Below are 24,338 nucleotides of genomic sequence, written 5' to 3' on the forward strand. Positions count from 1 at the left end.
TCATGAGTACAATCGGGCCTTGTGATATACTCGGGCTGCCAGTAGCGCTTGGGCCTTTCACTTTTTTTCTCCCAGCAGTCGCAGACATCGTCCCCTTGCGCAAGCCAATTCCAAAGAGAGCTTGTTGACTTCCTCTAGGTAAACTTGAGCTGCTTGGACTCCTTCTGCACAAGCTTCACCAGGTCCTTGTACACCTCGGCGAAGTCCTCATCCTCGGGCTCGGCATCCTTCTCGCCCTTCTTGCCACCCTGTCGCTTCTCGGTGACCATGACGACACTGGTAGGTCTCTTGGTGCTACCTGCGGCACCGAGCTCGGCTCGCGAGGTGACAAAGATGTAGGGGACGTTGAAGTCCTCGCAGAGAACGGGGATGTGGGAGATGACATCCATAGGGGAGATGTCACCGGCGAGGACCACGACACCGGGGAAGGACTGGTTGGTGGGACCTGAGGCGGGCGACTTGCGCAGAGACTTGACGACCTCCTTGACACCGCGCTTGAGGTTCTTGTTCTTGGCAGCTGTAAGGAAAGCAGCAGGTTAGCGTGTGATGGTTTATTGACAGTAGCAGAAGAAAATCAATTTGTTGTGAAGCGCTGTTGGCATGAAACAAGGTAGGGACGGAAAGAATATGCCACAAAATTACGAAACGCAAGGTGCAAACTGGGGCATGGGAAATAAAAACTCACCCTTCTTCACGCTCTTCAGAATCTTCTTGGTGCCCTTGTCATCAGCCAGGGGCAGGGCGAACGGCACCAATGCACCGACGACGGCCTTTGTGACCTTCTCGCCATCCTCCTCTACCTCAATCTCAGTGACCTCGGGTGCCGATGCGGCGGCGTCTGCCTGCAACTTCTCGTCGAGGGCGGCGTTCAGCACGGCGCTCTTGAGCTTGTCCTTCTTGTCCTTCTTGTCCTTCTTGCCGTCCTTGGTCTTGGACTTGGAGACACCGTCGACCTCGGCGCGCTTGGAGGACTTGTCCTTCTTTTCCTTCTTCTCAGGTTTTGAGGAGCCCATTTTGACGGATTGATAGACGGGATGGAGAATTGGTGTTTGGTCGGAGAGCGAATGTGGTTGGGCGAGAAAAGTGGTGGTGTTTCGTCTTTTTGTTCGCTGTGGTTGCGCTTTCTCAATCGACGAGTTCTGATAAGATCTGGATCTCGAAATTTTTTGGCGGCCGTGCTTGTCAATTGAGAATTTCTGCGGGGAGCCCGTTGACCAATGGTAAGCTTGGTGTGAGTGGGCCCCGCTATACAAGGCCGTGCCATGCCTCATACTTCTACTTCCACTTCTACACAATACTTTCACCCCAAACGCCTTCATTATCAGTGCAATCCATCACCTGGCTGGCTTCGTGAACAAACCAAAATTAGACCTATGCATTAAATATAAGAAGTTAAAATTAAAAATCGCTTGCTAATCTGGACACCCCTCTCTTGGGTACGTCTTGCTCTTTCAGACACTAGTCTAACTCTAGGGTTATATTTGTTATACTGTATCTCAGAAATCATCCCACGTGACACGTTGTCTTCTGGTAATAAGAGCTACAGAAGCTTTCGGTCACTAGGAGCAATATCTTCGTCTGTCTAGACGAATGAGCAAGCCTTCAAAATAACATGTGAGATTGCAGACCCTACTAAAAAGTCGAATCGAGTTTGACTTGATACATCTTACTAACTACCAGTTGTCAGGGTATACGAACGTCGGGATAGGTGGCGAAACTTGAGCGACGTAGTCGGGTCCCTCGAACTCGGTTGCGCATTGTCCGCAGTACGCAAGGGTCATCGACCGCTCCGATCTCGACATACCAGCCAAATGTGGTCGAGTTATGTTTGCTTCAAGCTGATCGTAGGTCTGCACCTCTTGTCCTAGACATATGCAGAACCAGACAGATATTACCAAACCGCAGTAGACACCTGATGAAGTATGGCTACCTGTCGTTTCGATTAGAAACTCTCTATTGCACACCGGACATTGCTTCAGAACGTTGAAAGGAGGTGTAAAGGTGGTCTTCACTCCATCCGGCTGCAATATTGCCACGTTTTGAAACCTGAAGTTGAAGACAGGCACGCTAACACGCCAGTTTGGAAAGGTGAACTCATCAGAACTAGCCTGGCTAACTTTTACCTCGGCGTGGTCGCAAATTATTTCCGTAAAGCTCTCTCGCGAGGTCTTCCTAAATTTAATCCTTTTCACCTGTCGCAGGAATATTCCATTTCTGTTGACCAGTGCAGAACTTCTCACGCACACATTTCGTGCACCTGTTTGGATGTCGACGAGAGATTTTTCAACTGGAACTGGCCTCCAGTCGTTGGTCCTCTGTTTGTAGTTGTAGAGAAACCACAGCATTAAAGGGTGTATTCTTTTGGAGAAAAGCCACATAAAACAAGGCCGAAGGCCCCCAACAACCTTGGCACACGGCCGAGTGCCTGTCTCGTCCAAACAATGAATCGGATCATGGAGCGTACGGCAATATGGGCAATACACCCGGTCAAATGTCAACTGAGTTCTCTCCACAATACGCATCCATTTTGGATACTCTTGATCAATATCGATGAGCCTGTTGACCATTGAGCGGTAAACAGTGTAGCCCTGTTCTTCTCTTTTGTTTTGTGATTCGTCGGTGAGACCGTGGCCGTATTCGTGGACCATGTCATACAGCCTCCTGTTAGACATGGCTAGGGCCGTTCTCTCTGATTCCCCGCATACATTAGCTATCAGGTGCTCCCTTACCGGAAAACGTGTGTCGAGTATACTCTCTAACACACTCCAGGGTGCGACATGTGTGTACCTGTTCATGTAAGACATCTTGAAGCTTCGCTATATCTGTCTTTTTAGTGGAAATTAACACTTCAACACATGATTGGATGTATCATAGCCCATATCAATGGTGATAGCTGCTCATTGTGCTATATATGGTAGATACTACGTTCTAGTCATTGTGTCTAGTCACTCCATTGTTGACAATATTTGTTTACTCAATCTATAACAACGAATTCCTTTGTAGGTAAGGGATAGTTACTACCGCTTTCGGCCATGACATCACACTGTTTCCACGTTTTATCAGCGTATTTTTGGTGCAAAAGTCTCGAACCCCGTTTTAGGGCTCACCACATCCTTATCAACGAATAAATGTCCGTGACTGACCCCATGTATTGAACACTTGGCCTGGTGTTGACTAGAATAGCACGTTGTTCAGATTTCGAACGAGAGCAAATAAAGAAAACTACTTGAAATAGTTGATCGATTCTACGTTTGGATATGTACTACATAAGTTATAGATAGTCAATTTTGGCTGTAATTTGGTCGGAACATCAGTTTATTAATGCAAAGCTTGCTACGTTACAGAATTGGTTGACCATTGGTCTGTTTCAGGTTTTTTATGTAATGTGACTATGGAACACCCTTGAGCTCCTATTGGATTCATGGAAAGATGCGGACATGATTACAGCTCAAAATGCTCTGCCTCCGGATTCAAGTAACAGCAGTGAATGGACTCCCTTTGTACGCATCTCACGGCACTGAAGGTAACTTATAAATAAATTGCGGGCCTTCAATGGCACGACACACTGTACCAGAAGGTAGAGGAGGCATGATATTACAGACATTAAGACGCCACGTACGAACGTGCGGTTGGACTAAACTGGATATTACATCTTCGAGTCGGAAACCGGGCGAAGGTGGGAAAACAGGGGGCCAACCAACTGCGTTGACCGGAGGAGGCAGAGCGGCCGGTAGCTGTAACCGGTACCAAGCTACACATATCCAGGTGGTAAGGGCAAACCCGGTGAACATTCTTTTTGGGTGCCGCAGAGCGCCACCGGCTGGGGGAAAACTTCCTGAAGGCCACAAATGTGGAGATTGCCGCGTTAGTGGCATGAAGAGGAAGTCCCGATTGCACAACGAGCAAGAAAAGAGCCGGCGGAACGGCGACGGTCTTGCGCCCTGAATAGCGGGAGCATAGGGGAGGTTTGCCATGTACCATGATGTAAAACGTCCGTTGTTGTAAACAACGGTCAGTGTATAGTCATTTTGACCATTCCATGTCTTTACCTCATATTGTAAGTGCTGACAACCGAATAAGTGCTTCTGGTAAATGCCTCCGTTGGCGGGTTGCAAAAGTCGGACCTGGTACTGTTCTCGCAAGAAGATACCATCCGCAGTCACAAATGCGGAATGCCGGCGCTGGGCATCAAGCTCAAACCCATGTGCCATCCAACTGTGCGTATAGTAGTCCATTGGATGGTCAATCTCCCACCCGAGTGTGCCCCAATCGTTATTTCGCAGCTTGGTCAGGTAGATAAAATACAACGCGAGGGGGTGGATATCAGGGTGAAAAGTCGGGTAGAATAAAGGCCTGTGTTTGCTGTAACAAGGGTAGTTATGATTTTTAATAGCATGTTCTACCTGGTGGATGTGGTCACAATCTTGACAATACAACATGTTGTGCTCGATGTAATCTTTCTCCAGGAGATACATCCATTCATTGTACTCTTGGCGGGGCATCTGCCATATTGTAATCGCTGGTCCCCGCCCAATGGCGTTGAATTTGTTCACCAAAGCGTGGTAGGTGTAACCTCCAGCGCCCTGTATTGCATCGGACGTGATTTCGTACATAAAATCTGGATGAGTGTAGGCCAATGCAGTCCTTGATGCTGGTGAAAGCTGGTAAGCGAACAGATCCACGTTGAATTCATACAGATTGGCCGCCACGTGCCCGAATGTTCGAGGCATGTTGTTGTAATCTTCCCGCAACACCCTCGACAGCTGTCTCAAAAGCGTCTGCGCGTTTTGTCGTCGCGTTGACCGAGCTGCTCTTCTGGAGTTCGTTGAACTTGATGGGCTAGAATGATTGTGGCCATTACTGCTGGCGGTGGGGCGGTCAGGTGTCGGTTGGCCTCCAAACAGTGGAGATTGTGGTGGTGGTTGAGGAGCCATTCTTATCAGCTTACTTTGTGTTAAATACGTATTAAGTGGATTGTTTGTTCTGTGTGTGCCGTGTTCATTGGGTACATTGAGTCCTTGACTCTACCAAGTGTATTATTCACGGTGGCGAGGGATATTATATGTATGGCATAATCCAACTAAACGAAGTCCGTTTGAAAAATCACACAAGTGATTGTTCATTAGATAAAAGACCATTTTGTTTACAATTGAAAAAACCATGTTCCGAGTCCCCCCCAAAAAGTCCAAGTAAAGAATGTTAGTCTTATGTGTCCAGGAAGCCACATTGTAAGCCCGTTTAGGTGTATATATAGACGTTATCATAAAACGGAAGCCAAGAAGTAGCGAAGCTAGAACTAGGAAATATGGATACAGTAAGTCCTTTGTTCTAAGGGATATCACGAGCGGACCTCGATAAAGGCCATGTTTCGACAAACATTGATTGCTGTTATGAACAACTGTTTTGCAGATTATGGCGGGCTTTGGGAGAAGTACTTAGTGGCCTATATACCTACATCCCATCGTTCGGCAGAGGGAGAAAGAATAGCTCAATCGGAGAAGTGTGCAGTGGAACAGAAGCTGCCATGGGTCCCACTCCACAGGTTGCCACTTCATCTAGAACTCGTCCCTCTTCTTTTCCCTTAGACCTACGTACAATATTTGACATGAATCCTCCTGATGAAAGGCGTTAATCGTACTACAAGCACCTATATAAGCCAAGACTCTGGGCTGTTGATGAATTCATAGGTCAAATCTCCCCTAAAATGAATATGATTCTATATTCGAACACCGAGGAAGCCAGGAGTTACGCGAGCGTGAATCGCAGAAAATGCTTCACTGGATGACAATAAGTCGCAAGTAGGAACCATCGACTGAAGCAAGTATGGAACAGTAGACGACTGTGAAACTGGACACCTCGACATTTAAAGCCCACTGCTGATTAATTTTAAAGCTCTGTGGACAATAACATTCTCATTATTATAAGCCACGTATTAATTGCATTCTAGGTGGTATTTGGATTTGGTAAAGACTATTGCAAAAGGGAGGATGTAACGTCTAAATATTAACATGGTGAGCTTTGGGACATCTTGAATGGCTTGGGATCCTACCTATCATATACAGTGAAAGTGATCCAAGGATTAGGTTTGCATTGAACACTTTAAACTGGCTTACAGATTGGGCCATCTTTTTAAAAACCACAGAATTGTGAATGACGATGCATGATACGGAGTAAGTGGTTTTTCTGGTATGGGTATGGAAGAAAAGTGGAACCAAGTATAAAAATGGAAAGTTGTTCCCTTGGCAGCTTGGCAGCGAATATAGCTTCAAAGGTTTTGCCAAATCTCGATATTTCGACCTGCTCAAGTGCCAGCGGGCTAAAGGTTTATTCTAGTAGATTCCTGTTGTAGTAGCAGTCTGGGGAAAGAGAAATCCCTGGCCACTGGTGAGACACATGCTTTGTGGACTCACCCACTCTGACAGACTACTATTATGCCTTTGGTCGTGATCGTTGGAGAACTAGTACCAAGTACCAAAAGCTTAAATGGGGATGCCGGGCTCAAGCATCTCGGTATTCTACAACTGCTATCTGAAATCCTCCCCTGGCAGCAGCTTTCTCGGTTACGGCAAGAACCGGCACATTGAGATTCGTCAGCAATGGAGTTCCTTCAGAGTAGGCGGGGCTTTGTGTACTGGGTGGCTTACAGCCATTCATCTTGGTCAACTGTCACGCGAAAAATCAATGTCCGCCAATTGCGATACTGTCCACGGCCGCGCTTGCTGCCTTGTGAGACATGCAGAGGTATCCTCTGGCGTCACTGGTTCTGGACGGCCGTGCTGGATAATCGGCTCCCTTAGTGGCCGCGGGGCGCCCATAAGTGCCGATTGCCGGTTTGGTTGAGCACTTCTGTGGAGGTTGGCAGACAAGCCACCATCAGACTGCCCTGTAAAAGCTCACCATGGAACACAATCGACTTACTTTCTGACGGTGTCTGGGTCTAACCTTAAGCAAGATTTGATGATATTCACATATGGATCGCTGCTGTCCCTGGATGATCGGAATCGCTAGTTCCCACTCTAGGGCGAACTTTCGTAATGGGACCACCGACTTACACAGGTGACCTGGGGCAGCAAGAATGACGAACAAAGAGGATTGCCAATTCGAATCTCCCATTAATAAGAACCTCAAGTGAGCGCACACATCAGCTTCCGCCCACCTGCACCTCAGCACAACTTAATGCACAGGCGGCACCTGCTATCCAGTCAATTCCAACGTTACCTACTTGAAGAATAAGCTTGCTTGTTAGGCAAGGCTATTGTGGTATTCCTTGCCGGCTTGGCGACGCAGTTCACTACCATTCAAATATTCCTTGTGTCCTTAACCCCAAACTTTCTGGTCATCTTTCATTTCTGCAGCTTACTCCTTACACCAATTGTTGGGTCATACGACAATTATTGAAGTTCTCATTTCAACGCACGGCTCAACGGCACTACCAGCTTCTGCCCGGAATAAGGCATTTCGCGGATCAGGGTCAATCCAAGCTACGAAGACGCTTGCGGTGCCGCGATCCGAATCAAGCTCATACAAATCCCCATATTCTTCGTCTTTTCTGGCGCGCGGTTGGCCGCCAAGCGACTTGGAAGACCCTAGTGGACCCTTACAGAACATTCTGAATCCAAGCCCCAGGCTTTGGCGCTGCATAGAAGTTCAGGTGAGCAGGCCTCTCCTTCAGTAGTTGCCTATCATCTTCATTCGTCAGCCGGGGGCGCAGTGCCCGCTTCCACAAAGACGAGCTATCAACGCACGAAAACATCGCTCGGAACTCATATTATTCATTGATTGAGTTCCGATTAAAGCAATGTCGCTAGGGCCCGCCGGAGATATAAAGCAATCTCGGCGTAAACCACTAGGATACTCCTAGTGGAGGGAGCCCATATTCTGCCCAGCAAAGTCCGTTGCGAATCTTGCTTCATCTATTGTCGCACCAGTTCAAACATCAGACCTCGTCGTCGCTTGTCTTGTGTTGTTCCGTATCATTTCAGCAATTGTCCTATAGTCAACTCCCTACAATTTCTTTGCATTCACTACATCCGCTATCCTTCTCATATACGCATACTTAGCGCCATCGGAAAGTTCCAGAGCACTGCCCAGTAAGCCAGGAAGCTTAACTGTCAGGCCTTATTTCTTACACATCCTTAATTCACCGTCTCTTAACATGGCTCTCTTTCGGTCCATTTCGCTAGCTAAGCGCAGAAGCAGAAGCAACAGACCAGAAACGACGGATCTGGATTCTCTGTACACAATGACATCTTCGTCGAGTGGCACTTTCAGCAGCCACCGTAGGTCTTCTAGTCGGGATTATGATACGGGCTTTCCAGAAATGCCTAGAACGACGAATTGGAGGCACCCGGAAGCAAACACATCACCAGATGCATGCATTTCCGCCGAGGATGTTGATGTGGCGAAGGCTGCCCACAGGCATCGCAGGTCGTTCCTATACCACAAGTATAAGCGTACAACCAGCCACGGATTCATCGCCTCCGCAATGGAACAGGAATACCTTACTCCTAAAGAGAAGGCGGCACTTGAAGCATCGGACAGCGCAATAGGCTTGGAGGACAGCAATGCACTTGTCGCAGGTGAAAATCCCGCAAGACTTTCCAAAGACGGTACCGAAAGTATGGATCGCATGGACGGATCTCCAGCAAGTCTAGCAGACTCCCATTTTGAGCATGGAGAGTCACCACGCAAAAGAAGCCTGTTTAGCCGAATACGCAGCCACAGCATAAGACATCATTCGGGGGACTAAAGGCAGTACATCAGCCTAGAATCAGTGCCACCGGAAATGCGGACATCGTGGCGTTTGCTTGAGAATCATTGGAGTTACGGAAATCGGTCATCAGCGTGGAGTTCTGGGCTTCGTTTGTCAGAAATCTGACGCAATCACGAATCACGAAATTCATGGGCATACGGCAACGGGCATTTCGTTGCCTCCCTACTGGAAGCCAAAGCATCATAGCCCATTCACCTAGAACAAAAATCTTTGAATCATAAAATAGTCCTCTATTATACTATTGTAATCGAAACCATTGTGTACCAAAATGACGGAAGAGGTTAAGACGTCCAGGGGCCAGGGGAACCAGTGAGGGCAACAATGAATGAGACTGTCCTTCGGGGAAACCTAAGTGTTCTAGAACTTTCATGAGTCGGAATGTTTATTAAAGCTATAGCGATACCATACGAGATTCAACACAGAGGAAACTTCAGTTTTGTCTCCATCTACAGCTCTGCCTGCCATGGGTCTGGCTTGTCTAGTGCAGCTTTCAGAATCCTCTGATACAAGGAGCTAATTGTTGCTAAAATGTGAATGGCTGCCTAGTCAGACCCACTAGACACCACTGAAATGTGCCATTGGCCGTGTCGTAGACTACTAGTTTCTCGGCGTCGATAGTATAGGCAAAGCCTAGTTAAGCTTCTTGTAAAAGGTCGCAATGTGAGATCGGTGCGGAATGATGCGTTGCCACTGGGGCTTAGAGGCAGACAAATGAGTCGCCTCAAATTGTGAACAACTTTCCGCGTGTCGTAGGCGGCCTTCGAGGGCTGTTTGAGTCCACTGCCTGCTAATGGTTTCAACAGCAAGAGCTGCAAGCGGGATAATGCACCCTGCTGCACCTATAGATGCCTTCAAGGTCAAACCCGAATATACGATAACAAATAAATGAAATATCGAAAATTTTATCCAAATAGTAACTTCATGTAAATACACCAAAGCTGAACTCAACTTGGTATATCACACTTAAACTTTTGTTGTGTAGTGGTATGAAAATGGTTCACGAAAAGCGTCTCCTTTGATGGAACGAGCTGGAGAAGTGTGCAATTTCCCACTTGCAGCTCCTGATAGTTGCTCGAATATCTAGGGGGGCCCTTACAGCTACAATGAAACTCAGGACTGGTTGTGGCTGTCACAAGAGCGGCGAATAAGTAGATGCAGGCTTAAGAAACACATGGTGAGAAGGCTATGCTAATCAGCTATACAAGCAGAACAAGGCCTTGAGTCTCAACGGGTGAAGGCGTGTCATGCGCTACAGCGTATTACGAAATCGTGATGTCTTGGCACTCAGCAGGTCTAGGGGTCTCAGACGTCCCAAAATGGAATGCTGCGGGGCCGTCCAACGGCAAAATAGAAACAAGAAAGGTCGAACAGAATCGAGGCCCTCATCGCCCTGTGATAAAATCTTTTGGATCGTTGGCAGACAGTGAAACATAGCTTCAAGGTCAAAACTAATCCAGCTGAAGTTGACGAATCACGGCAGTGTAGGGAGAAGCGCCACAGTTGTTGCGATTTTTCACAGCCACAACGCCACACAAAGTGACGTCAACTTTTGCTTTTGAACGGCGGATTTCTCCACTTTTGAAGTCTTGTGACGTAATTGGTTCTCGCATTGGGCGAAGCTTTATGAAGAGCTTTGATGCAGGACTGTACATACCTGGTTATTGTCAGTCTATCCGGAACTCGGCATGATTGGGCAAGGGCGAAGGTGCTGCCAATGCTTGGTATGAGCAACGCGTTCACCCATGCAACATGTCACAAGCATGCAAAAGTAGAAGAGGGCTTTTCTCAGTTGACAGTAAGCAAGTATCAAGCCTGGTACCTGAAGCCAGGGTCGTGACAGGATACAGGATACAGGGCTGTCTAGCAACCAGGGCAGAGATTACTGTGATAAGGCAAGGATGGATGGTTTGAGAGTTAAGCTTGTCTGGCTCTGAATCCCAAGTCCTGACTTGCGACAGAGAAAATGGAGTTGCCGCTTTTCCACAAGCGAAGTGAGCGACCTGCGAAAAATCCTGGAAATTGGGGCTGATACACTGTCCGGACCGCGGCGCTTGACTTGACTTGCCTTTGCAACTACTCTCGTGCATGTGCATGTATGACGCAGCCACGTTCCCTGGCTGAGCTTGTTCCCTCCAATGCCGGGGTTGGCCTTGGACTTGCCAGTAAATCGTCATTGTTACTTTGCATCTCAGCCTGTTAAGGTGCCCGTGGTTCCACCAAAGTACCGCTTGTACCGTTGTTGCATACCATAGTACTCAGAATCGATCCATCATTGTGCAGCATTAAGTCAGGAGGTTGGTCGTATTTAACTAACTTGCATTCCTCCCAATTCTCGCTTCCTTTTTCTGACACAACCAAACAACATACAACCCACACTCCACGAAAGATACAAATATCTTTCTTGCGACCTCTCAGCAATTCGCTTTCTGCAGATCAACTAAACTAGACCACTAAAGTCTTCATTACAAACAAAACCGCCAACATGGCTTTCACCGGATCCGATATCTTCAAGATCATTCTTGCCGTCATCCTCCCGCCCGTCGGTGTCTTCTTGGAGCGCGGCTGTGGTGCTGACTTCTGCATCAACGTCTTGTTGACCATCCTGGGTTACATCCCCGGTATTATCCACGCTCTGTACGTTACCTCACGGCTCTAATACCAACCCGACTTGCCATGGACTAGTACTAATGCACCTTTTAGGTACATCATTCTGAAGTATTAAGCGAACGGTGTCGCCTAAGCAATAAAGGCCTGGCGATGAAGCAGTGTCAAACAACCACTTGAAAAGTCGCCAGTCGTCCCAAGGCGCTCGTGGTTACCAGTGCTTGCTCGCGCTCTGTCGGGGCGCTCGGCACTCAAAGATGTGGGGTTCTCAATAGAGCACAGCCTGCATCACAGACCATGACACCAACAGATGAAGCGCTACGCCACCACACTATCGATTTTCTTTGTTTACCCAGAGCGCATGGATGAGTTGTTGCGGGGAGCTTGGAATATTTGTGCATCGCGCGCATAAGATGTGGAATTTTGCTTTTACGAAATGATTCCCCCAGGGTTTCGCGAGGAAGCCATGAGAAGCGTATGAACTTCTCCGACTGTACCATAGCATCAGCTACAGCTTGCGGCCATAATAATGATGATGAACGATACCCCATAATATACCCTCTCTCATGCCGAAACATTTGTTTTGCAATGTTTTGATTGACTTTTATAAGTGAACAACGTGAAAATATACTGTTGCAGGTCACAGCCATCTACGCTACAGTAAATCGTGTCAGGACGGTTCTAACCGCTGTCGCGATGCACAATACGAGCCACTCCTCTCAGCCATAATCAGGAGCTGTCCAACGATATCATCAGTATGCCACAGTACAGTATTTTACATTTGTACATAATCGACCTCTTAACGTCGATGCGCTGGTCTAATATAATACATCCAATTGACTTCTCCATCCTATGCCATGCGTCTCGGTTTCGGGCCTGGTTTACCCGGAAACAGACTCGGTGCACGATTGAACGCAGGTATGGCAGCCATCTCTGGTTGCTTAAAATGCCTTACGACTATTTCATCGCCGTCAACCAGCGAGCCTGCATCCTCCTTGGACTGGTCCAATAACAAGGCGTTCTGTCTTTGGTCCTCAAGCTGCTGCACACGTGCTTCCGTCAAGTACCACTCCTTGGGGAACTTGGGCTTGACCACCTTCTGGTGGTGCCTTGTGTCTAGGGGTACGTCCTCGAATGTATCAGTGGTATCCTGAGGAAATCATGTCAGTCCGGGCCACTTCGTATAGGCAACACAGCGACGCAACCTACCTTTGCTTCTGCGATGAGCTTGTTGACGAGGTCGGCCAAGTATCGCTTGTTCTGTGCCTGATGATCGAACTGCTCGCAGCTCATCTTGGCAACCTTGGTCTCCGGGTTCCACCTGGGGCCGAGCAGCTTCCAGAGCTTCTGTGCTTGCTTTCCGTTGAGCGGCAGATCTTTCGTTGAGAACTCAACAACGACCTTGCTCTGAGCTGGGTGGTTCTCTCCCATGTACGTTGTGTATCGGAATCGCAGGCATTCTTCTTTTGTCGGTGGCTCAAATGGGCGCGCAAGCTCTGTGGCACGGACACATCAGCAAACTGCCCATACACGCTCGAAAAACAAATAGAGACTCACTATTGAGCAGAGGCATCTGCCATGCTGCAATGCGAGCGTACTCCCTGAACTCTCGGTGTTCCTCAAGCTTTCCATGAGCTAAACTCATGATATCTTCATCGCTGAAGTCGTCCTCGTCGATGTCTTCAGTAAGATAGTCTGGATCCTCCTCATCCTCGCCCCAGAACGACCTCTTGTTGATTTTCGGGTTCTGGTTGATTTCCGAGGCCACCTCGTCCAGGCTGTTGAATGCACGATCCAGATCCTTGAACGCTTCGTCCTCTTCCGCGGACAGGACCGTGGCACCAGCCATATGCTCCTCGAGGCGCTCTGCTTGAGCCTCAAGATCTTGATCGGATTTCCGTTGTGTCCATCGGGCAGGCAAGCCTATCTTTTTGTGGTCCGCGTACTGTAGCAACGCCCGGAATGCCTCTTTCTCGTCCTCGTTCATACCCTCCTGGAGGCCCAGTACCACCTTGTCAGACCTCTTTCCGGCGACCTTTTGGGGGGCCTTGGAGGTTGTGGCCTTGGCAGACTGGTCCTCGGTCTTGGTGGGCGCATCGTGCTCGTCAGCACGCCTCGCTCGCGTCGAAGAGAAAGTTCTCGTAGAATGCACGAATTGCGGTGCTATTCTCCGCGGAGCCGGGGCGCGGCTGCAGGCCCGCGCACACAGCCTCAGGGACTGTACGGCGGCGACCATGGCTATCAATGGCTCATAAATGCAGAGGTTCTCTTGCTGCTGCTAACCTCGAGTTGAACTGTATCAGAGCTTCCCCCTGCTTGGACAAATTTCGGCGGCTGCAAGAAAACCCGGGGTCCGGGCTCAGAATCGCAGCTCAAGAGAGCCAATTGACGATTGAGCCAATCAATTGGAGGTGGATCTTAGAGAGCCAGTTGGGCCAATCATTGAGCTTCTTGGCAAAGTTGCACAGAACTTCCAGCACCCCAACTTTCATTTTTCGTCACCTTCATTCCAAGTTTGGGTTGCACCGCCACTCATCCATCAAACCCAGACAGCCAGAGAAATAGCTGCGCCACAGTTTGTCCATCGTGAGCACTGGCCCTCACTATGGTAAGTACATAGTTACTGTGTACATCCCTACCAAAGCTTCCATCAGGTATCTTTTTATCGGTGTTCATGAATACATATCACGCTAACCACTCGCCCATGATTCTGTGGTGAATCGTCGGAAGTCACATTGGTGTCACATCTCGTTGTCTTTTTCTGAACTGCTTTCACATTTTCACCACCACAATTCTAATTCCTTGTATCAGGCTGAGGAACCAGTGAGCTCAGCTCGGTCTGACGACAAGGACTATCAAAGATACAAGTCATTCTTTTCTGACGCTGTCATTAATTGTGACGCTCCTGTCAATTTTGACCCTGGGAAGTCTCAGGTTGTCAAGAATCCCTACCAAGATTCCGACCTAAAAGACGATTGGACCATGGCTGACCCTGCTGTCGCGGCTGCTGAGCCTGCTCACCTCCAACCTTACCGAACCATGTTTGTGACTATTGGTTCTATCGCCTCATTCAAGGATCTCGTTGAGGAGGTCGTATCCGACAAGTTTCTGGAGACTCTTGCTGAACTCAAGTTTAACCGACTCATTGTTCAGTGCGGCCCTGACCTGGAGCTCTTTGAACGCCTTCGCCCTCAGAAGGGATTCGACAGCCACTGGATTGATATCAGTGGATTTGCCTACACTGATGATATGAAGAGCCACTTGCTGAAGTGCGCTCCTTCCAATGGTGGACTTTTCAGTGAGAAGCGTGGTAGAGGCATCATCATGGCTCATGCAGGCATGTAGTTTGATATTTATCAGCTCCATGGCATACCCGATCCACAGCTTACCTATTGTGCAGGCGCTGGTACCATTCTGGAAGCTCTGACTGTTGATGCTAGAGTTATCGTTGTTCCCAACACCTCTCTCATGGACAACCACCAGCTTGAGCTCGCCGAGGAGCTTGACAAGCAAGGTTACCTGATTCAAGGTCATCTTGGGTACGTTAGCGTTGAACCACGGGAGCGGTTCCTTACTGAATGATATTGCAGTCAGCTACACGCAGATGTTGAGAAGATGGAGAAGTTTGAGCCTGTCAATTGGCCGCCGAAGCGACCCAAGGACTCGAGATTCGGACATGTCGGCGATATCATCAACTGGATGTTGCCCGCCAAGGATATCACCGAGGCACCCGAGGAGGAGGTACGCCAAATGCCATTAGAGGAGCAGATGTGGTATGATATGTATGCCAACCAGCCATTTCCCGACGGTGATCCACGTCATGAGTTTCTCAATGGCCTCATTACAAAGAAGAAGACCGAAATGTTCGGTGAATGGCGCGCCAATTGGTACGCCAAGAGAAAGATCGCAGACAGGCTGAGCAAGGAGAAGCAGAAGGGCGAGGAGGAGCAGGAGCAGGAGGAAGTGGTGGACGAGGAGGCCAAAAACCCACGTCACTAGGAGCACAAGCCTTCGCCGTGCTCTTCTCATATGTACCCATTTCGATACATGATCGGCCGGCTTCACGAACAGGATGCGAAGGAAGATGAAAGCGTGGCCAAGAACGGGCAAGAGGCTTTCACCAGTGACGATGGTTGTTTCCTGAGCAAGGATGCTGCGTTTGATGATGCAATGGACACATACACGCCTCTCTGGCTCGACTGAGTCTACATCGGTCAAGCTGGTAATTGCATCATGAATCTGAGAGAAGCTATGTTTTTGATTCTGGTTGGTCCTCACGAGGACTAACATTGGCATATGGAAATATGGATCTGGAGGTTTTGGCGTTCTGAAAAAGGATGATACCCGATTTGCATTTCTAGTTTGCAGTGTGCTTTTGCTACTTGGTAGAATAATTCGAGCCGTGAACTCCGAGTTTTTCTGTTCTCGATTTCCGGCCACGCTGTTGAATTGAGTGGTTGTGTATGTTGGGTGTGATCTGCTTTCATTAAGTACGTGTGTATAAACCTCCAAAAGTCGCATCAGATGAAGTTCCCTATGCATGCCTGAACCTCTCTGGGCCGACGTTTAATCTACCTCTGCTACATGACTTCAAGGCAGATGCGTGGGAAAAGAGCATTCAGCAGCACATGGCTGCCGAACCTTGGAAAGTCTCCGAGTCAGAAGATACTATTGCCTACTATCTGCATGAATTTATAAAAGATCCAAAACGCTGGTGTCGCAAGTTGTTGGTGAGCTTCACTATGAGATCAGGCTCCAATTAAGTAATGCCCCGCAGTCGATCTTCCCCCTGATTCTGATTCTCGAGGTACTCCCACCGCTCCACAGCCTGCCAGGAGGGTGCCCCTCCAAGTAAACAGTTACCCCTAGGTAACCAACTTCCCAGCTTGGTATACGAGCAGGCTCCCACATATCTCACGACCTCTCTTACAGCCCTTCGGGATCCCAGGACTCGCAAAAAGAGTAAAATAATAAACCAGAACGAAGCGCCAGAAGTCTCCAAATCTTCGAGCATGTCCATCACAATCGAGAAGATCCTCGCGGCAACCCCCGCAACCTCGCGGGGCCAGCCTACACAGCTCTCCACCGACCCCAAAGGCGAGAGAATCGCATATGCTGTAAGTCAATAGAGTCCCATGTCACGCCCCGGCACCTCCATTACCTCGTGAGGTGACCCTGCCCTGTCTTTGCTTCTAACAACTGCTCCTAGTCTGGCAAATCCATCTTCCTCCGCTCTATCGACAATCCCTCCGAATGCAAGCAATATACCGGCCACACCACCAGCACAACCGTGGCCAAGTTCTCACCCTCGGGCTTCTACGTGGCCTCTGGTGACGCCTCCGGTACCGTCCGCGTCTGGGATGCCGTCGAGGCCGTCAACACCAAGGGCGAGTACCACATCATCTCGGGCCGCATCAACGACATTGCCTGGGACGGCGACAGCCAGCGCATCATCGCTGTTGGTGACGGCCGCGAGCGCTTCGGACATTGTATCACGGCCGATTCGGGGAACAGCGTCGGAGAGGTCTCGGGACACAGTAAGGTCATCAATGCTGTGGCTATCAGGGGCATGCGCCCCCTGAGGGCCGCCACAGTCAGTGACGATATGGCCATGTGCTTCTTGCACGGTGCGCCATTCAAGTTCAACAGCAAGCACAGCGGCATACACAAGGGCTTTGTGTTCGGGACACAGTTCTCGCCGGATGGCAACCACTTGGTTACGGTAGGGGCGGATAAGAAGATTCAGTTGTACGATGGCAAGACGGGCGAGCCCATAAAGACTTTTGGAGAGGGCGAGCACACAGGCAGTATCTTCGCCGTGAGCTGGAGTAAGGACAGCACCAAGATCGTCACGTCGAGTGCAGACCAGACGGTCAAGATTTGGGATGTTGAGGCTGGAAAGGTCGTCCAGACATGGAAGATGGGTGAGGGTGTCAGTGTGCCAGATCAACAAGTTGGTGTGGTATGGCCACACGGACGCACTGATGGTCTGATTATCAGTCTCAACCTGAATGGCGATCTAACCTACCTGTACGAGGGCAAGTCAGAGCCTGGCAAGGTCGTCCAGGGCCACAACAAGAGCATCACAGCAATGAGTGCGGACTCGAGTGGAAAGGGGACCCAGCTCTTGACAGGAAGTTTCGAGGGCAGAGTGCTGAACTGGGATGTCTCGTCAGGCTTCGGTACGGTAGTTGACGGCCAATGCCACACTAACCAGGTCAGCCAAATCGCATCAAGTTCAGGAAAGGGATACACTGTGGGATGGGATGACACTCTACGGATTGTTGACGAGTCAGCGAACACATTTGCTGGGGAAACCCTGACGCTGTCTGGGCAACCAAAGGGAGTCGCGTCGTCAGAGGGCCGCACATACGTTGCAACTGCATCGGGCGTCGAGGTCTACGTCAAGGATTCATTAGCAAGCAAGCTTGATATTTCCGATGCTCAAGCTACGTCCATTTCTGCACATGGCTCGCTGGTTGCCGTCGGTCTCAGCAATAACGCAGTTCGAGTTTACAAAGTGGACTCGTCGAACAACCTCACTCAAGCTGCCGAGGCCAAGAACAGCACCGCCCAGATCTCAACAGTAGCCTTCTCGAGGGACGGTTCGCACTTGGCAGCAGGCAATACCGCCGGGAAAATTTTCGCCTACAAAACCGTCGATCTCTCAGTCGCAACCGACAGATGGTCAGCGCACACCGCCAGGGTCACCAGCATTTCGTGGAACGAAGCTGGTACGCATGCTGTCAGTGGTGCTCTGGACACCAATGTGTTTGTGTGGAGTCTGGCCAAGCCAGGAAGCAGAGTCAAGGCTCTGAATGCTCACAAGGACGGTGTGAATGCTGTGGCTTGGCTAGCTGGTGACAATATCGCAAGTGCGGGTGGCGACGCGGCAGTGAAGCTCTGGAAGACGTCTGGTCTGCAGTAAGCGGCGGTGTTTGGCGTATAACATGCTAGGCAGTTAGCTTTTATACAATACAATACAATACAAAACAAACGTCCACAATAGACAATAGCTCACCGATAAGCTCTGCTTGAGGTTGGTTACCGGCAAGTACCATCACAAACTCTTGAACTAGTGGCAATAGTCTTGAAATGCAAAGAAAAACGATACTGATTGCAAAGCATAGTTCAAACTTACTTGACAATGCGTTGAGCGATTCAGGAACTCAGAACAGTAACAGTTGTAGAAGATATCATATTTTACATAATTCAGGTCAAAGGTAGACCGTAAGCACCTGCTTCGTCGGCTTGTACACTATGCTTTGTAGCATGACTGTAGTTTGGGACCAGTGAACGAGGAAGTCCAGTCTACACATCGAAATGACCGCCCATCGATCACCCAAGCTCTAGCAGCCCTGTTCCACAAAGCTTGCTGGTTGCTTCAGTGGCATCCATCCTGGAACCCCGATCATTGTTCAACACAAGTGAGCTATCCTTTCTCCCAGACAAACAACAGCTTCATGATGGAGCCCGGCATGCCCAACCCATTTTTCTTCAGTCCCGGTGGTCCGTCATGCGAGGGAGCCGGCCCCTCGGATAACTCCCACCATGGAGCTCATCCAAAGATCTGGCTTTTCATAAACCTCCCGTCGAACGCCTTCGGTGCAGAAGCTCCTGATGCCATGATGCATCAGGCAATGGAGGCTCGCCTCAAGACGGAACCAGACGCCCAGGTACAGAATGTCATGACGGACCTAGTGAAGGAGGTCCGGCGCCAGGCTGAGATCTTGGCCCAGGTAAGCTTCTTATTCCTGCACAGAGTCAGCTTAGACAAAATATTCTTCTTTCTCAATATATCATAGCCCGAGTTCGTATTCGTTGATTCGAGAGATTGTGATGCCTGCGGCAAGAGGTGCCCGGAAGAGAGCTTCTGGTTTGGTAGTTATCGAGCTGAGATATGCAAAGCGTGCGTGACGCGCATCACGGAGGATGAGCACAACCTGAAGAGTGACCCAGTCACGGTGAGTATTCACTGGGAGGAACGAGATGTGGTGTGTGTGCATCACAAGACACTGATAAAGCCGTAGCGACTTGCCAAGGATATTGAGGAACACCTCACACATGCAGCATACCCAGCGGCCGAGAAACTGGCAGATAAGTTGCAGACAGAGACGGACCGGCTCTTGAAGCTGCAGAAGTCGGATGCTGTGGCCCTCACCAAGACGCTTGGTGGGCTTCATAAACCGCACGCCAGGGCGAACAAGGCCCTCAAGGCAGCCTACCAGTTGACCAAGAAGCGCGTCACGGAGCTGGACATGCACAATCAAGGCCTGTGCCTGGAGAACGCCACCCTGCGAGACGACGTGGAGAGGCTGCAGAAGGGCTTCGACCGTCTCAAACAGGACAACGAAAAGCGCAAGCTAGTTCTCGTAGCCCAAGAGCAAGCCATTGCCAAGCTACATGAGTTCAATGCCAGCCTGTTGCAAAAGCACGACGCGATCCATGACGAGATTGTGTCACTCCGTAAAGACGCCGGGGGCGTCGAGGCGGCGCACGCTAAGCTCAAGGAGGACCGGGCCCAGCTGGAGAAGAAGCACAGGGAGTGTTACCTGCAGCTTAAGGAGAAGCTCAAAGAAGACCATGCCGAGATCCAAGAGAAGTTCAAGGAGATGGTCACAGAGAAGGCCAAGGAGGGCTTTAGGGAGGAGTTTCAGAAGGAGCACGATCAGTTTGAGGAGTGCACCAATTCACGAATCAAAGAGCTCGATGATTCCCTTGAGCAGCTCGCTAAACAGCTCAAGGAGGAGACTGATCAATTTAGGGCAGTGAAGCAGGAACTGGAGGGTGAGAGGGCCAGAAACTGCCATATGAAAAAGGTGCTGGACGACATGAAAGATCTTCTTAAGACTGTCGAGTAACAGCAGAATTCCATGAGATCTGGTTTCTGAACGCTGCGTGACTGATCTCACACAGACAAACGACTTGTAAGTAAAGCATTGTACCAAACAAGACAGGCTGTTGCCGTATATGTAGCAGAGACAGTTTCGTCTTTGAAAGGCATAGCGTTCTTTTATCCTGTGTAGAACTTCACGTGTGAATACAGGGGCTCACCAAGAGATATGCATAGTGACATCCCAGTGACTAAGTTTGCACAATGCCCTGATTCTCTGAATCTTGATAGTGACATCAATTAACCAAAATCCTTTGGAATCTAGAGGAGCTTTATTTGCACACCACTTTCCTAACGTGCTAATTTTGTTCGACATCCATTACAAGAATAGCTTTGTTTGCCCTCAGGGACTCGCCGACTATATCACCCCCAAACCGATATTTATACCAAACCCTATAATCGGCGATAGATACAACCTGGTATTCGACTATGTCTGCATCACACAGTAATGGAGTGTGATGCCCTAATTTTCGACTGCCAACAGTCGAAAAAGAACAATCAGATTCTTTTAGACACAATTAATTTTACTCATCCAGTACTCCTTCCACCCCAAGCTTTCTTTTCTTCCAGCATGCCTCACCAAACCCCATCATCACCCATCGTCCCCCGCCAAACCCCATCAAATACAGGGTTTGCACTAGCTTCAGCTTTCCTTTCCATAATTAGCCCTTCCCTCGCAACAAAAAAAAAAAAAGTGGCAGTGCTGTCTGTTCTGATAGATTCATCTCAGAATGGGTAACTTCCCAGGTCTGGAGGGCATTTCTGCGGATGTCCTGGTGAACGACATCCCGCTGAACAAGCTCGACTCGCCCATCATCGAGCCCATCAACTACCTCAAGAAGAAGGTCGTCTCCGACCTTGGCGAGGACCCTGAAACCTGTGATCTGCGCGACATCAAGCACTATTTCATCAAGTACGTCCCAGCTCCCTCTGGCAAGCACTTCGCCTTGCGTCTCGTCGCCGAGGCCGATTTTGCCACAGACTGTCACCACCTCGGAGTCAAGTGGCGTGTCGACGGTCTTGAGAGTGGAATCAGACACCAGCAACCCTCTAGGCCGGCCGCCCGGTGGAACGTCAAATGCGACTCAATCAACACCGGTGGGCCCAGGACTGGCTATTTCAAGCAAAGGTTCAAGTTTGGGAAGCTCAAGACTGGTGGGTTATCTCCTGTATTTACTAGAGCACTTCTAATACTTGTTAGTTGATGGTAGTGGCGACTATACTGAGAGCTGGATTAACAGGATTGCGATGGAGACCGAAAACTTCGGTGTACTGCGCATCTTAGTCTTCCAGATGCAGCAATCGACGGTCAAGACCAACAACTACCAGGGAAGGGGCGTAGAGAAGGCAACAATCGACACGCTACCGGAGAAGGCCTTGAAGGGTCGCAATATTACCCACAAGGCTGTCGTCGAGAGCCAGGAGATCGAGTACGGACCGCCGCCTCGCCGTAACAATGTCTTCAAGCACCCGCGTGGTCTACCTCTAGTTGTCTTTGAGTTTCGATACAGATCGATAGGTCTGGGACCCCCCTTTCCCCCCTCTCTCTTTCTCTCATCCTGGCTAGTAATACTCTGTAGCGCTAACCATATCTTCAGAGGGTCTCATACGGGACCGCGTCATTCCACGACCTCTTCCCTCGCCAAGCATTAACAAAATGAGTGCAAACGAAATCAGCTTGTTCCGTCCTCGACTGGCCCCGGGTCCCAGATCGTCCGGCACTTTCCTTGCCCGTTCCAAGTCACTCCTAAAGCCAAAGGTGAGTGAGAACTCCCCAGAATGCATTATCTCAGTACTAAAACAAATGACAGAAATTGCCGCCCGCGATGCGCAGGGCGAGATATCTTCAACTCGCAGAAGGCCCCCAAACACTCCCTGCAAAACGATTCAAGGAGAGTCTTCGCGCCGATGGCAATGTCCTAATCGACTTAGGTGACGACGACAGCGATGAAGAGTCACCTATCATGTCCAAAGCGAAGCGAGTTCGCTTAACTTCAGACAATCGTACAAGCGATGCTGAGCGTAACAGGAACGCTCCTGTCACAGACAAGAAGGACCCGCACGATGTGCCCTTTGCTTCAGCCAATCCTAGGAGCAATGCCAGAGACGGTGAGATTCGTGAATTTGACAAGGGCATTCCTGCCGAGGTTGAGGAGGACCAGGGTTGGGACTCAGACAAGACAATGTTTTAGCGATATTCTGGCATATCGTGAACCGTTCATATTGGCAGTGATAGGGTTCAGCTCGAATGAATGAAGACTTTGGAACCATACAGGTAGAGAGAGGTAATTTTCGATTGAATACCAGTTTGGTGGATGCCCATGAGTACCTATGATCATGCTTCATCCTCGTACGATGCCTCAAATTCTGTGTGGAGCTTCTCGGCTGCTTCGACGTTGTTCAGCGACCTGTAGTGTTCCTCAAGATCACTGATCGAACGGGTAGTCCGGTGATTCTTAAGCCCTAGCCGATCGCGCCGGGATTCGTATACTTGGACGAAAAATGGTGTTGCTTCTTCGGGTCTCTCAAGCCCAACGAGAATCAGGGCTTTAATTCTTAGGTATTGCTCCCATTGTTCTTTATATTCCATCGCCGCACCTGCACGGAGCCATGTCCCCATCTCTTCAGCAACTTGGTCCGCCTCGGGAAACCTCTTCTGATCCACAAGCCACACGACGTAGTACCCTTTGACTTCATACAAGTGCCTATTTGTTTGATCGTATAGCAAAGAATCCGCAGACTCCATGTCTAACAGCGCCAGAGACGCCTCAATCTTACGAATAGTATCATCGTAGATCTTTGCTACGGCGTCCGCCGGAAGAGCACCCCAGAATTGCTGCATGATTCTTGCATACGTGGGATACATCGCAGTTCGCCATCGATTCGCTGGGTGACTGTTTTCAACGATGATGTCAAAGTAAGCACCCAAGATGGCGCGAGCCACAAGGGGTACCTGAACTGCGCCGAGTATGTGCATCTGCGCCATGAAACGACTCAGGGGATGATCTCCGCCATACTTGATGGTTATCAGGCGTGCTGCATAGCCCAGAAGCTCGTCGGCGACGGCAGGGCCTACCGGAATTAGCCTTATAACGTTGTTCAGAGTGCAAGGTATCAGTGCTGGCGTTGCTTGGTCCACGACCGCTGCATACTCTTCAAAGCACTTGTTGAGAATGGAAAAGTTGGTTGCAGAGTTGCGGTCCTTGATTAGGTTCTGCGTTGCGAGCACCGTTCCGTTTGACCAACCGTCGGTTTTGTCGTTGTCAAAGTCATACGGTAGACCGGAGAGATCCCACGCCTGCGTCGTGAATTTCAGAGCTGTGAAGTCGCGAATGGCTTGCAGCCCAGTTTCTGTCAGCCTCAACGTATCCGGCGCGGCCAAGTGCTCCGGTAGAGGCAGGTGATATACGGCGCTGTTCTTCCTGACCAGCACAGGGCTGCTCGCGCTTTCGCCAGGAGTCACCACCCTGTTAAGGCGCTTCTGCCATTTCTTGGATCCCATGGGCCGGCCTCGTATTACCAGCGGGCCAGTGGCTACCCCAGACTTGGCAAGGCCCATGATCTGATTGGCATCCTTGGACTTCAGGTTTTTCAAAAGACCCCATCCCTTCAAGCGGCCTTTGTACATCTTGTCACTATCTCATGTTGAGCTTGTCGTCTCAAGTGGTCGCGCAGGTTGAATCGTACTTACGAGGCATGAAAATCATATTCATCAGCCATAATAGTCTGGACATCCTTCAAAGGCTTATCCTCGACCCACCAGAGATTTGTGATGATGTCTCGATGCTTCTGCCAATCCTCGTCGGAGGCCCATGCTTTCCCTTTTGGTGCAGAGGACATGATGGATAGGTTCTGCGGTTCATGATACACCGTGCAGGTGCTTGTTGTAGGATTGCGGGGTTGAATGAGTTGTCACTAGGCTTCAGCTCATAGTCCAACCAACAACACATCATACAAAGATGACGAGTAATATAGATGACCGCTCAATAGTAGGTGCAGAATCTGTGATGGAGAAGAGTACAGCTTGACTAAACTAGGGATGAAGTGAAATTCCGCGGCAGAAAGCCC

General features: G+C 49.6%; 12 protein-coding genes across 12 annotated transcripts; 7 read left to right on the forward strand and 5 right to left on the reverse strand.

Annotated features, from left to right (window-relative positions):
- Positions 1-176: 176 nt before the first annotated feature.
- On the reverse strand, positions 177-773 carry BKA67DRAFT_492052 (50S ribosomal protein L30e-like protein; the record flags this gene model as incomplete). The annotated part of the gene is made up of 2 exons (XM_046096994.1): positions 177-517; positions 686-773. Coding segments are annotated over 2 exons (429 nt in total), but the record flags the coding sequence as incomplete, so codon positions are not given.
- A 521-nt stretch (positions 774-1,294) lies between these two features.
- On the forward strand, positions 1,295-2,206 carry BKA67DRAFT_560839 (uncharacterized protein). The gene is made up of 2 exons (XM_046102486.1): positions 1,295-1,614; positions 1,688-2,206. Coding segments are annotated over exons 1-2 (183 nt in total). The 5' UTR covers positions 1,295-1,612; the 3' UTR covers positions 1,869-2,206.
- Positions 2,207-3,336: 1,130 nt separating this feature from the next.
- Positions 3,337-5,170, reverse strand: BKA67DRAFT_560841 (uncharacterized protein). Its single transcript, XM_046102487.1, has one exon. It carries the CDS (start codon positions 4,932-4,934, stop codon positions 3,510-3,512), a length of 1,425 nt encoding a protein of 474 aa, XP_045959754.1. The 5' UTR covers positions 4,935-5,170; the 3' UTR covers positions 3,337-3,509.
- Positions 5,171-8,242: 3,072 nt separating this feature from the next.
- Positions 8,243-8,749, forward strand: BKA67DRAFT_657425 (uncharacterized protein; the record flags this gene model as incomplete). The annotated part of the gene is made up of 1 exon (XM_046107111.1): positions 8,243-8,749. One exon carries the CDS (start codon positions 8,243-8,245, stop codon positions 8,747-8,749), a length of 507 nt encoding a protein of 168 aa, XP_045959755.1.
- A 2,370-nt stretch (positions 8,750-11,119) lies between these two features.
- Positions 11,120-11,930, forward strand: BKA67DRAFT_560848 (putative cation transport-related protein). Its single transcript, XM_046102488.1, has 2 exons — positions 11,120-11,407; positions 11,474-11,930. Exons 1-2 carry the CDS (start codon positions 11,256-11,258, stop codon positions 11,493-11,495), a joined length of 174 nt encoding a protein of 57 aa, XP_045959756.1. The 5' UTR covers positions 11,120-11,255; the 3' UTR covers positions 11,496-11,930.
- Positions 11,859-13,718, reverse strand: BKA67DRAFT_560850 (mitochondrial ribosomal subunit protein-domain-containing protein). The gene is made up of 3 exons (XM_046102489.1): positions 12,935-13,718; positions 12,587-12,873; positions 11,859-12,527 (listed from the first exon to the last, which is right to left on the reverse strand). The coding sequence occupies exons 1-3, from the start codon at positions 13,611-13,613 to the stop codon at positions 12,228-12,230; spliced, it is 1,266 nt and encodes a 421-aa protein (XP_045959757.1). The 5' UTR covers positions 13,614-13,718; the 3' UTR covers positions 11,859-12,227.
- A 181-nt stretch (positions 13,719-13,899) lies between these two features.
- On the forward strand, positions 13,900-15,812 carry BKA67DRAFT_560855 (uncharacterized protein). The gene is made up of 3 exons (XM_046102490.1): positions 13,900-14,714; positions 14,778-14,916; positions 14,968-15,812. The coding sequence occupies exons 1-3, from the start codon at positions 14,360-14,362 to the stop codon at positions 15,374-15,376; spliced, it is 903 nt and encodes a 300-aa protein (XP_045959758.1). The 5' UTR covers positions 13,900-14,359; the 3' UTR covers positions 15,377-15,812.
- A 216-nt stretch (positions 15,813-16,028) lies between these two features.
- BKA67DRAFT_239345 (uncharacterized protein) lies at positions 16,029-16,500 on the reverse strand. Its single transcript, XM_046095671.1, has one exon. The coding sequence runs from the start codon at positions 16,395-16,397 to the stop codon at positions 16,137-16,139; it is 261 nt and encodes an 86-aa protein (XP_045959759.1). The 5' UTR covers positions 16,398-16,500; the 3' UTR covers positions 16,029-16,136.
- Positions 16,223-18,381, forward strand: BKA67DRAFT_560856 (WD40-repeat-containing domain protein). Its single transcript, XM_046102491.1, has 2 exons — positions 16,223-16,494; positions 16,587-18,381. The coding sequence occupies exons 1-2, from the start codon at positions 16,390-16,392 to the stop codon at positions 18,303-18,305; spliced, it is 1,824 nt and encodes a 607-aa protein (XP_045959760.1). The 5' UTR covers positions 16,223-16,389; the 3' UTR covers positions 18,306-18,381.
- A 462-nt stretch (positions 18,382-18,843) lies between these two features.
- Positions 18,844-20,238, forward strand: BKA67DRAFT_690283 (uncharacterized protein; the record flags this gene model as incomplete). Its single annotated transcript, XM_046109127.1, has 3 exons — positions 18,844-19,116; positions 19,183-19,341; positions 19,408-20,238. The coding sequence occupies 3 exons, from the start codon at positions 18,844-18,846 to the stop codon at positions 20,236-20,238; spliced, it is 1,263 nt and encodes a 420-aa protein (XP_045959761.1).
- Positions 20,239-20,538: 300 nt separating this feature from the next.
- On the forward strand, positions 20,539-22,462 carry BKA67DRAFT_644978 (uncharacterized protein; the record flags this gene model as incomplete). Its single annotated transcript, XM_046105864.1, has 4 exons — positions 20,539-21,425; positions 21,472-21,789; positions 21,851-22,029; positions 22,082-22,462. The coding sequence occupies exons 1-4, from the start codon at positions 21,002-21,004 to the stop codon at positions 22,460-22,462; spliced, it is 1,302 nt and encodes a 433-aa protein (XP_045959762.1). The 5' UTR covers positions 20,539-21,001.
- Positions 22,463-22,605: 143 nt separating this feature from the next.
- Positions 22,606-24,110, reverse strand: BKA67DRAFT_657432 (Clr5 domain-containing protein; the record flags this gene model as incomplete). Its single annotated transcript, XM_046107112.1, has 2 exons — positions 22,606-23,905; positions 23,962-24,110. 2 exons carry the CDS (start codon positions 24,108-24,110, stop codon positions 22,606-22,608), a joined length of 1,449 nt encoding a protein of 482 aa, XP_045959763.1.
- Between the last annotated feature and the right edge of the window lie 228 nt (positions 24,111-24,338).

Source organism: Truncatella angustata (assembly GCF_020726525.1).
Source record: "Truncatella angustata strain MPI-SDFR-AT-0073 chromosome Unknown BKA67scaffold_3, whole genome shotgun sequence".
In the NCBI taxonomy this organism is placed as follows: Eukaryota; Fungi; Ascomycota; class Sordariomycetes; order Amphisphaeriales; family Sporocadaceae; genus Truncatella; species Truncatella angustata.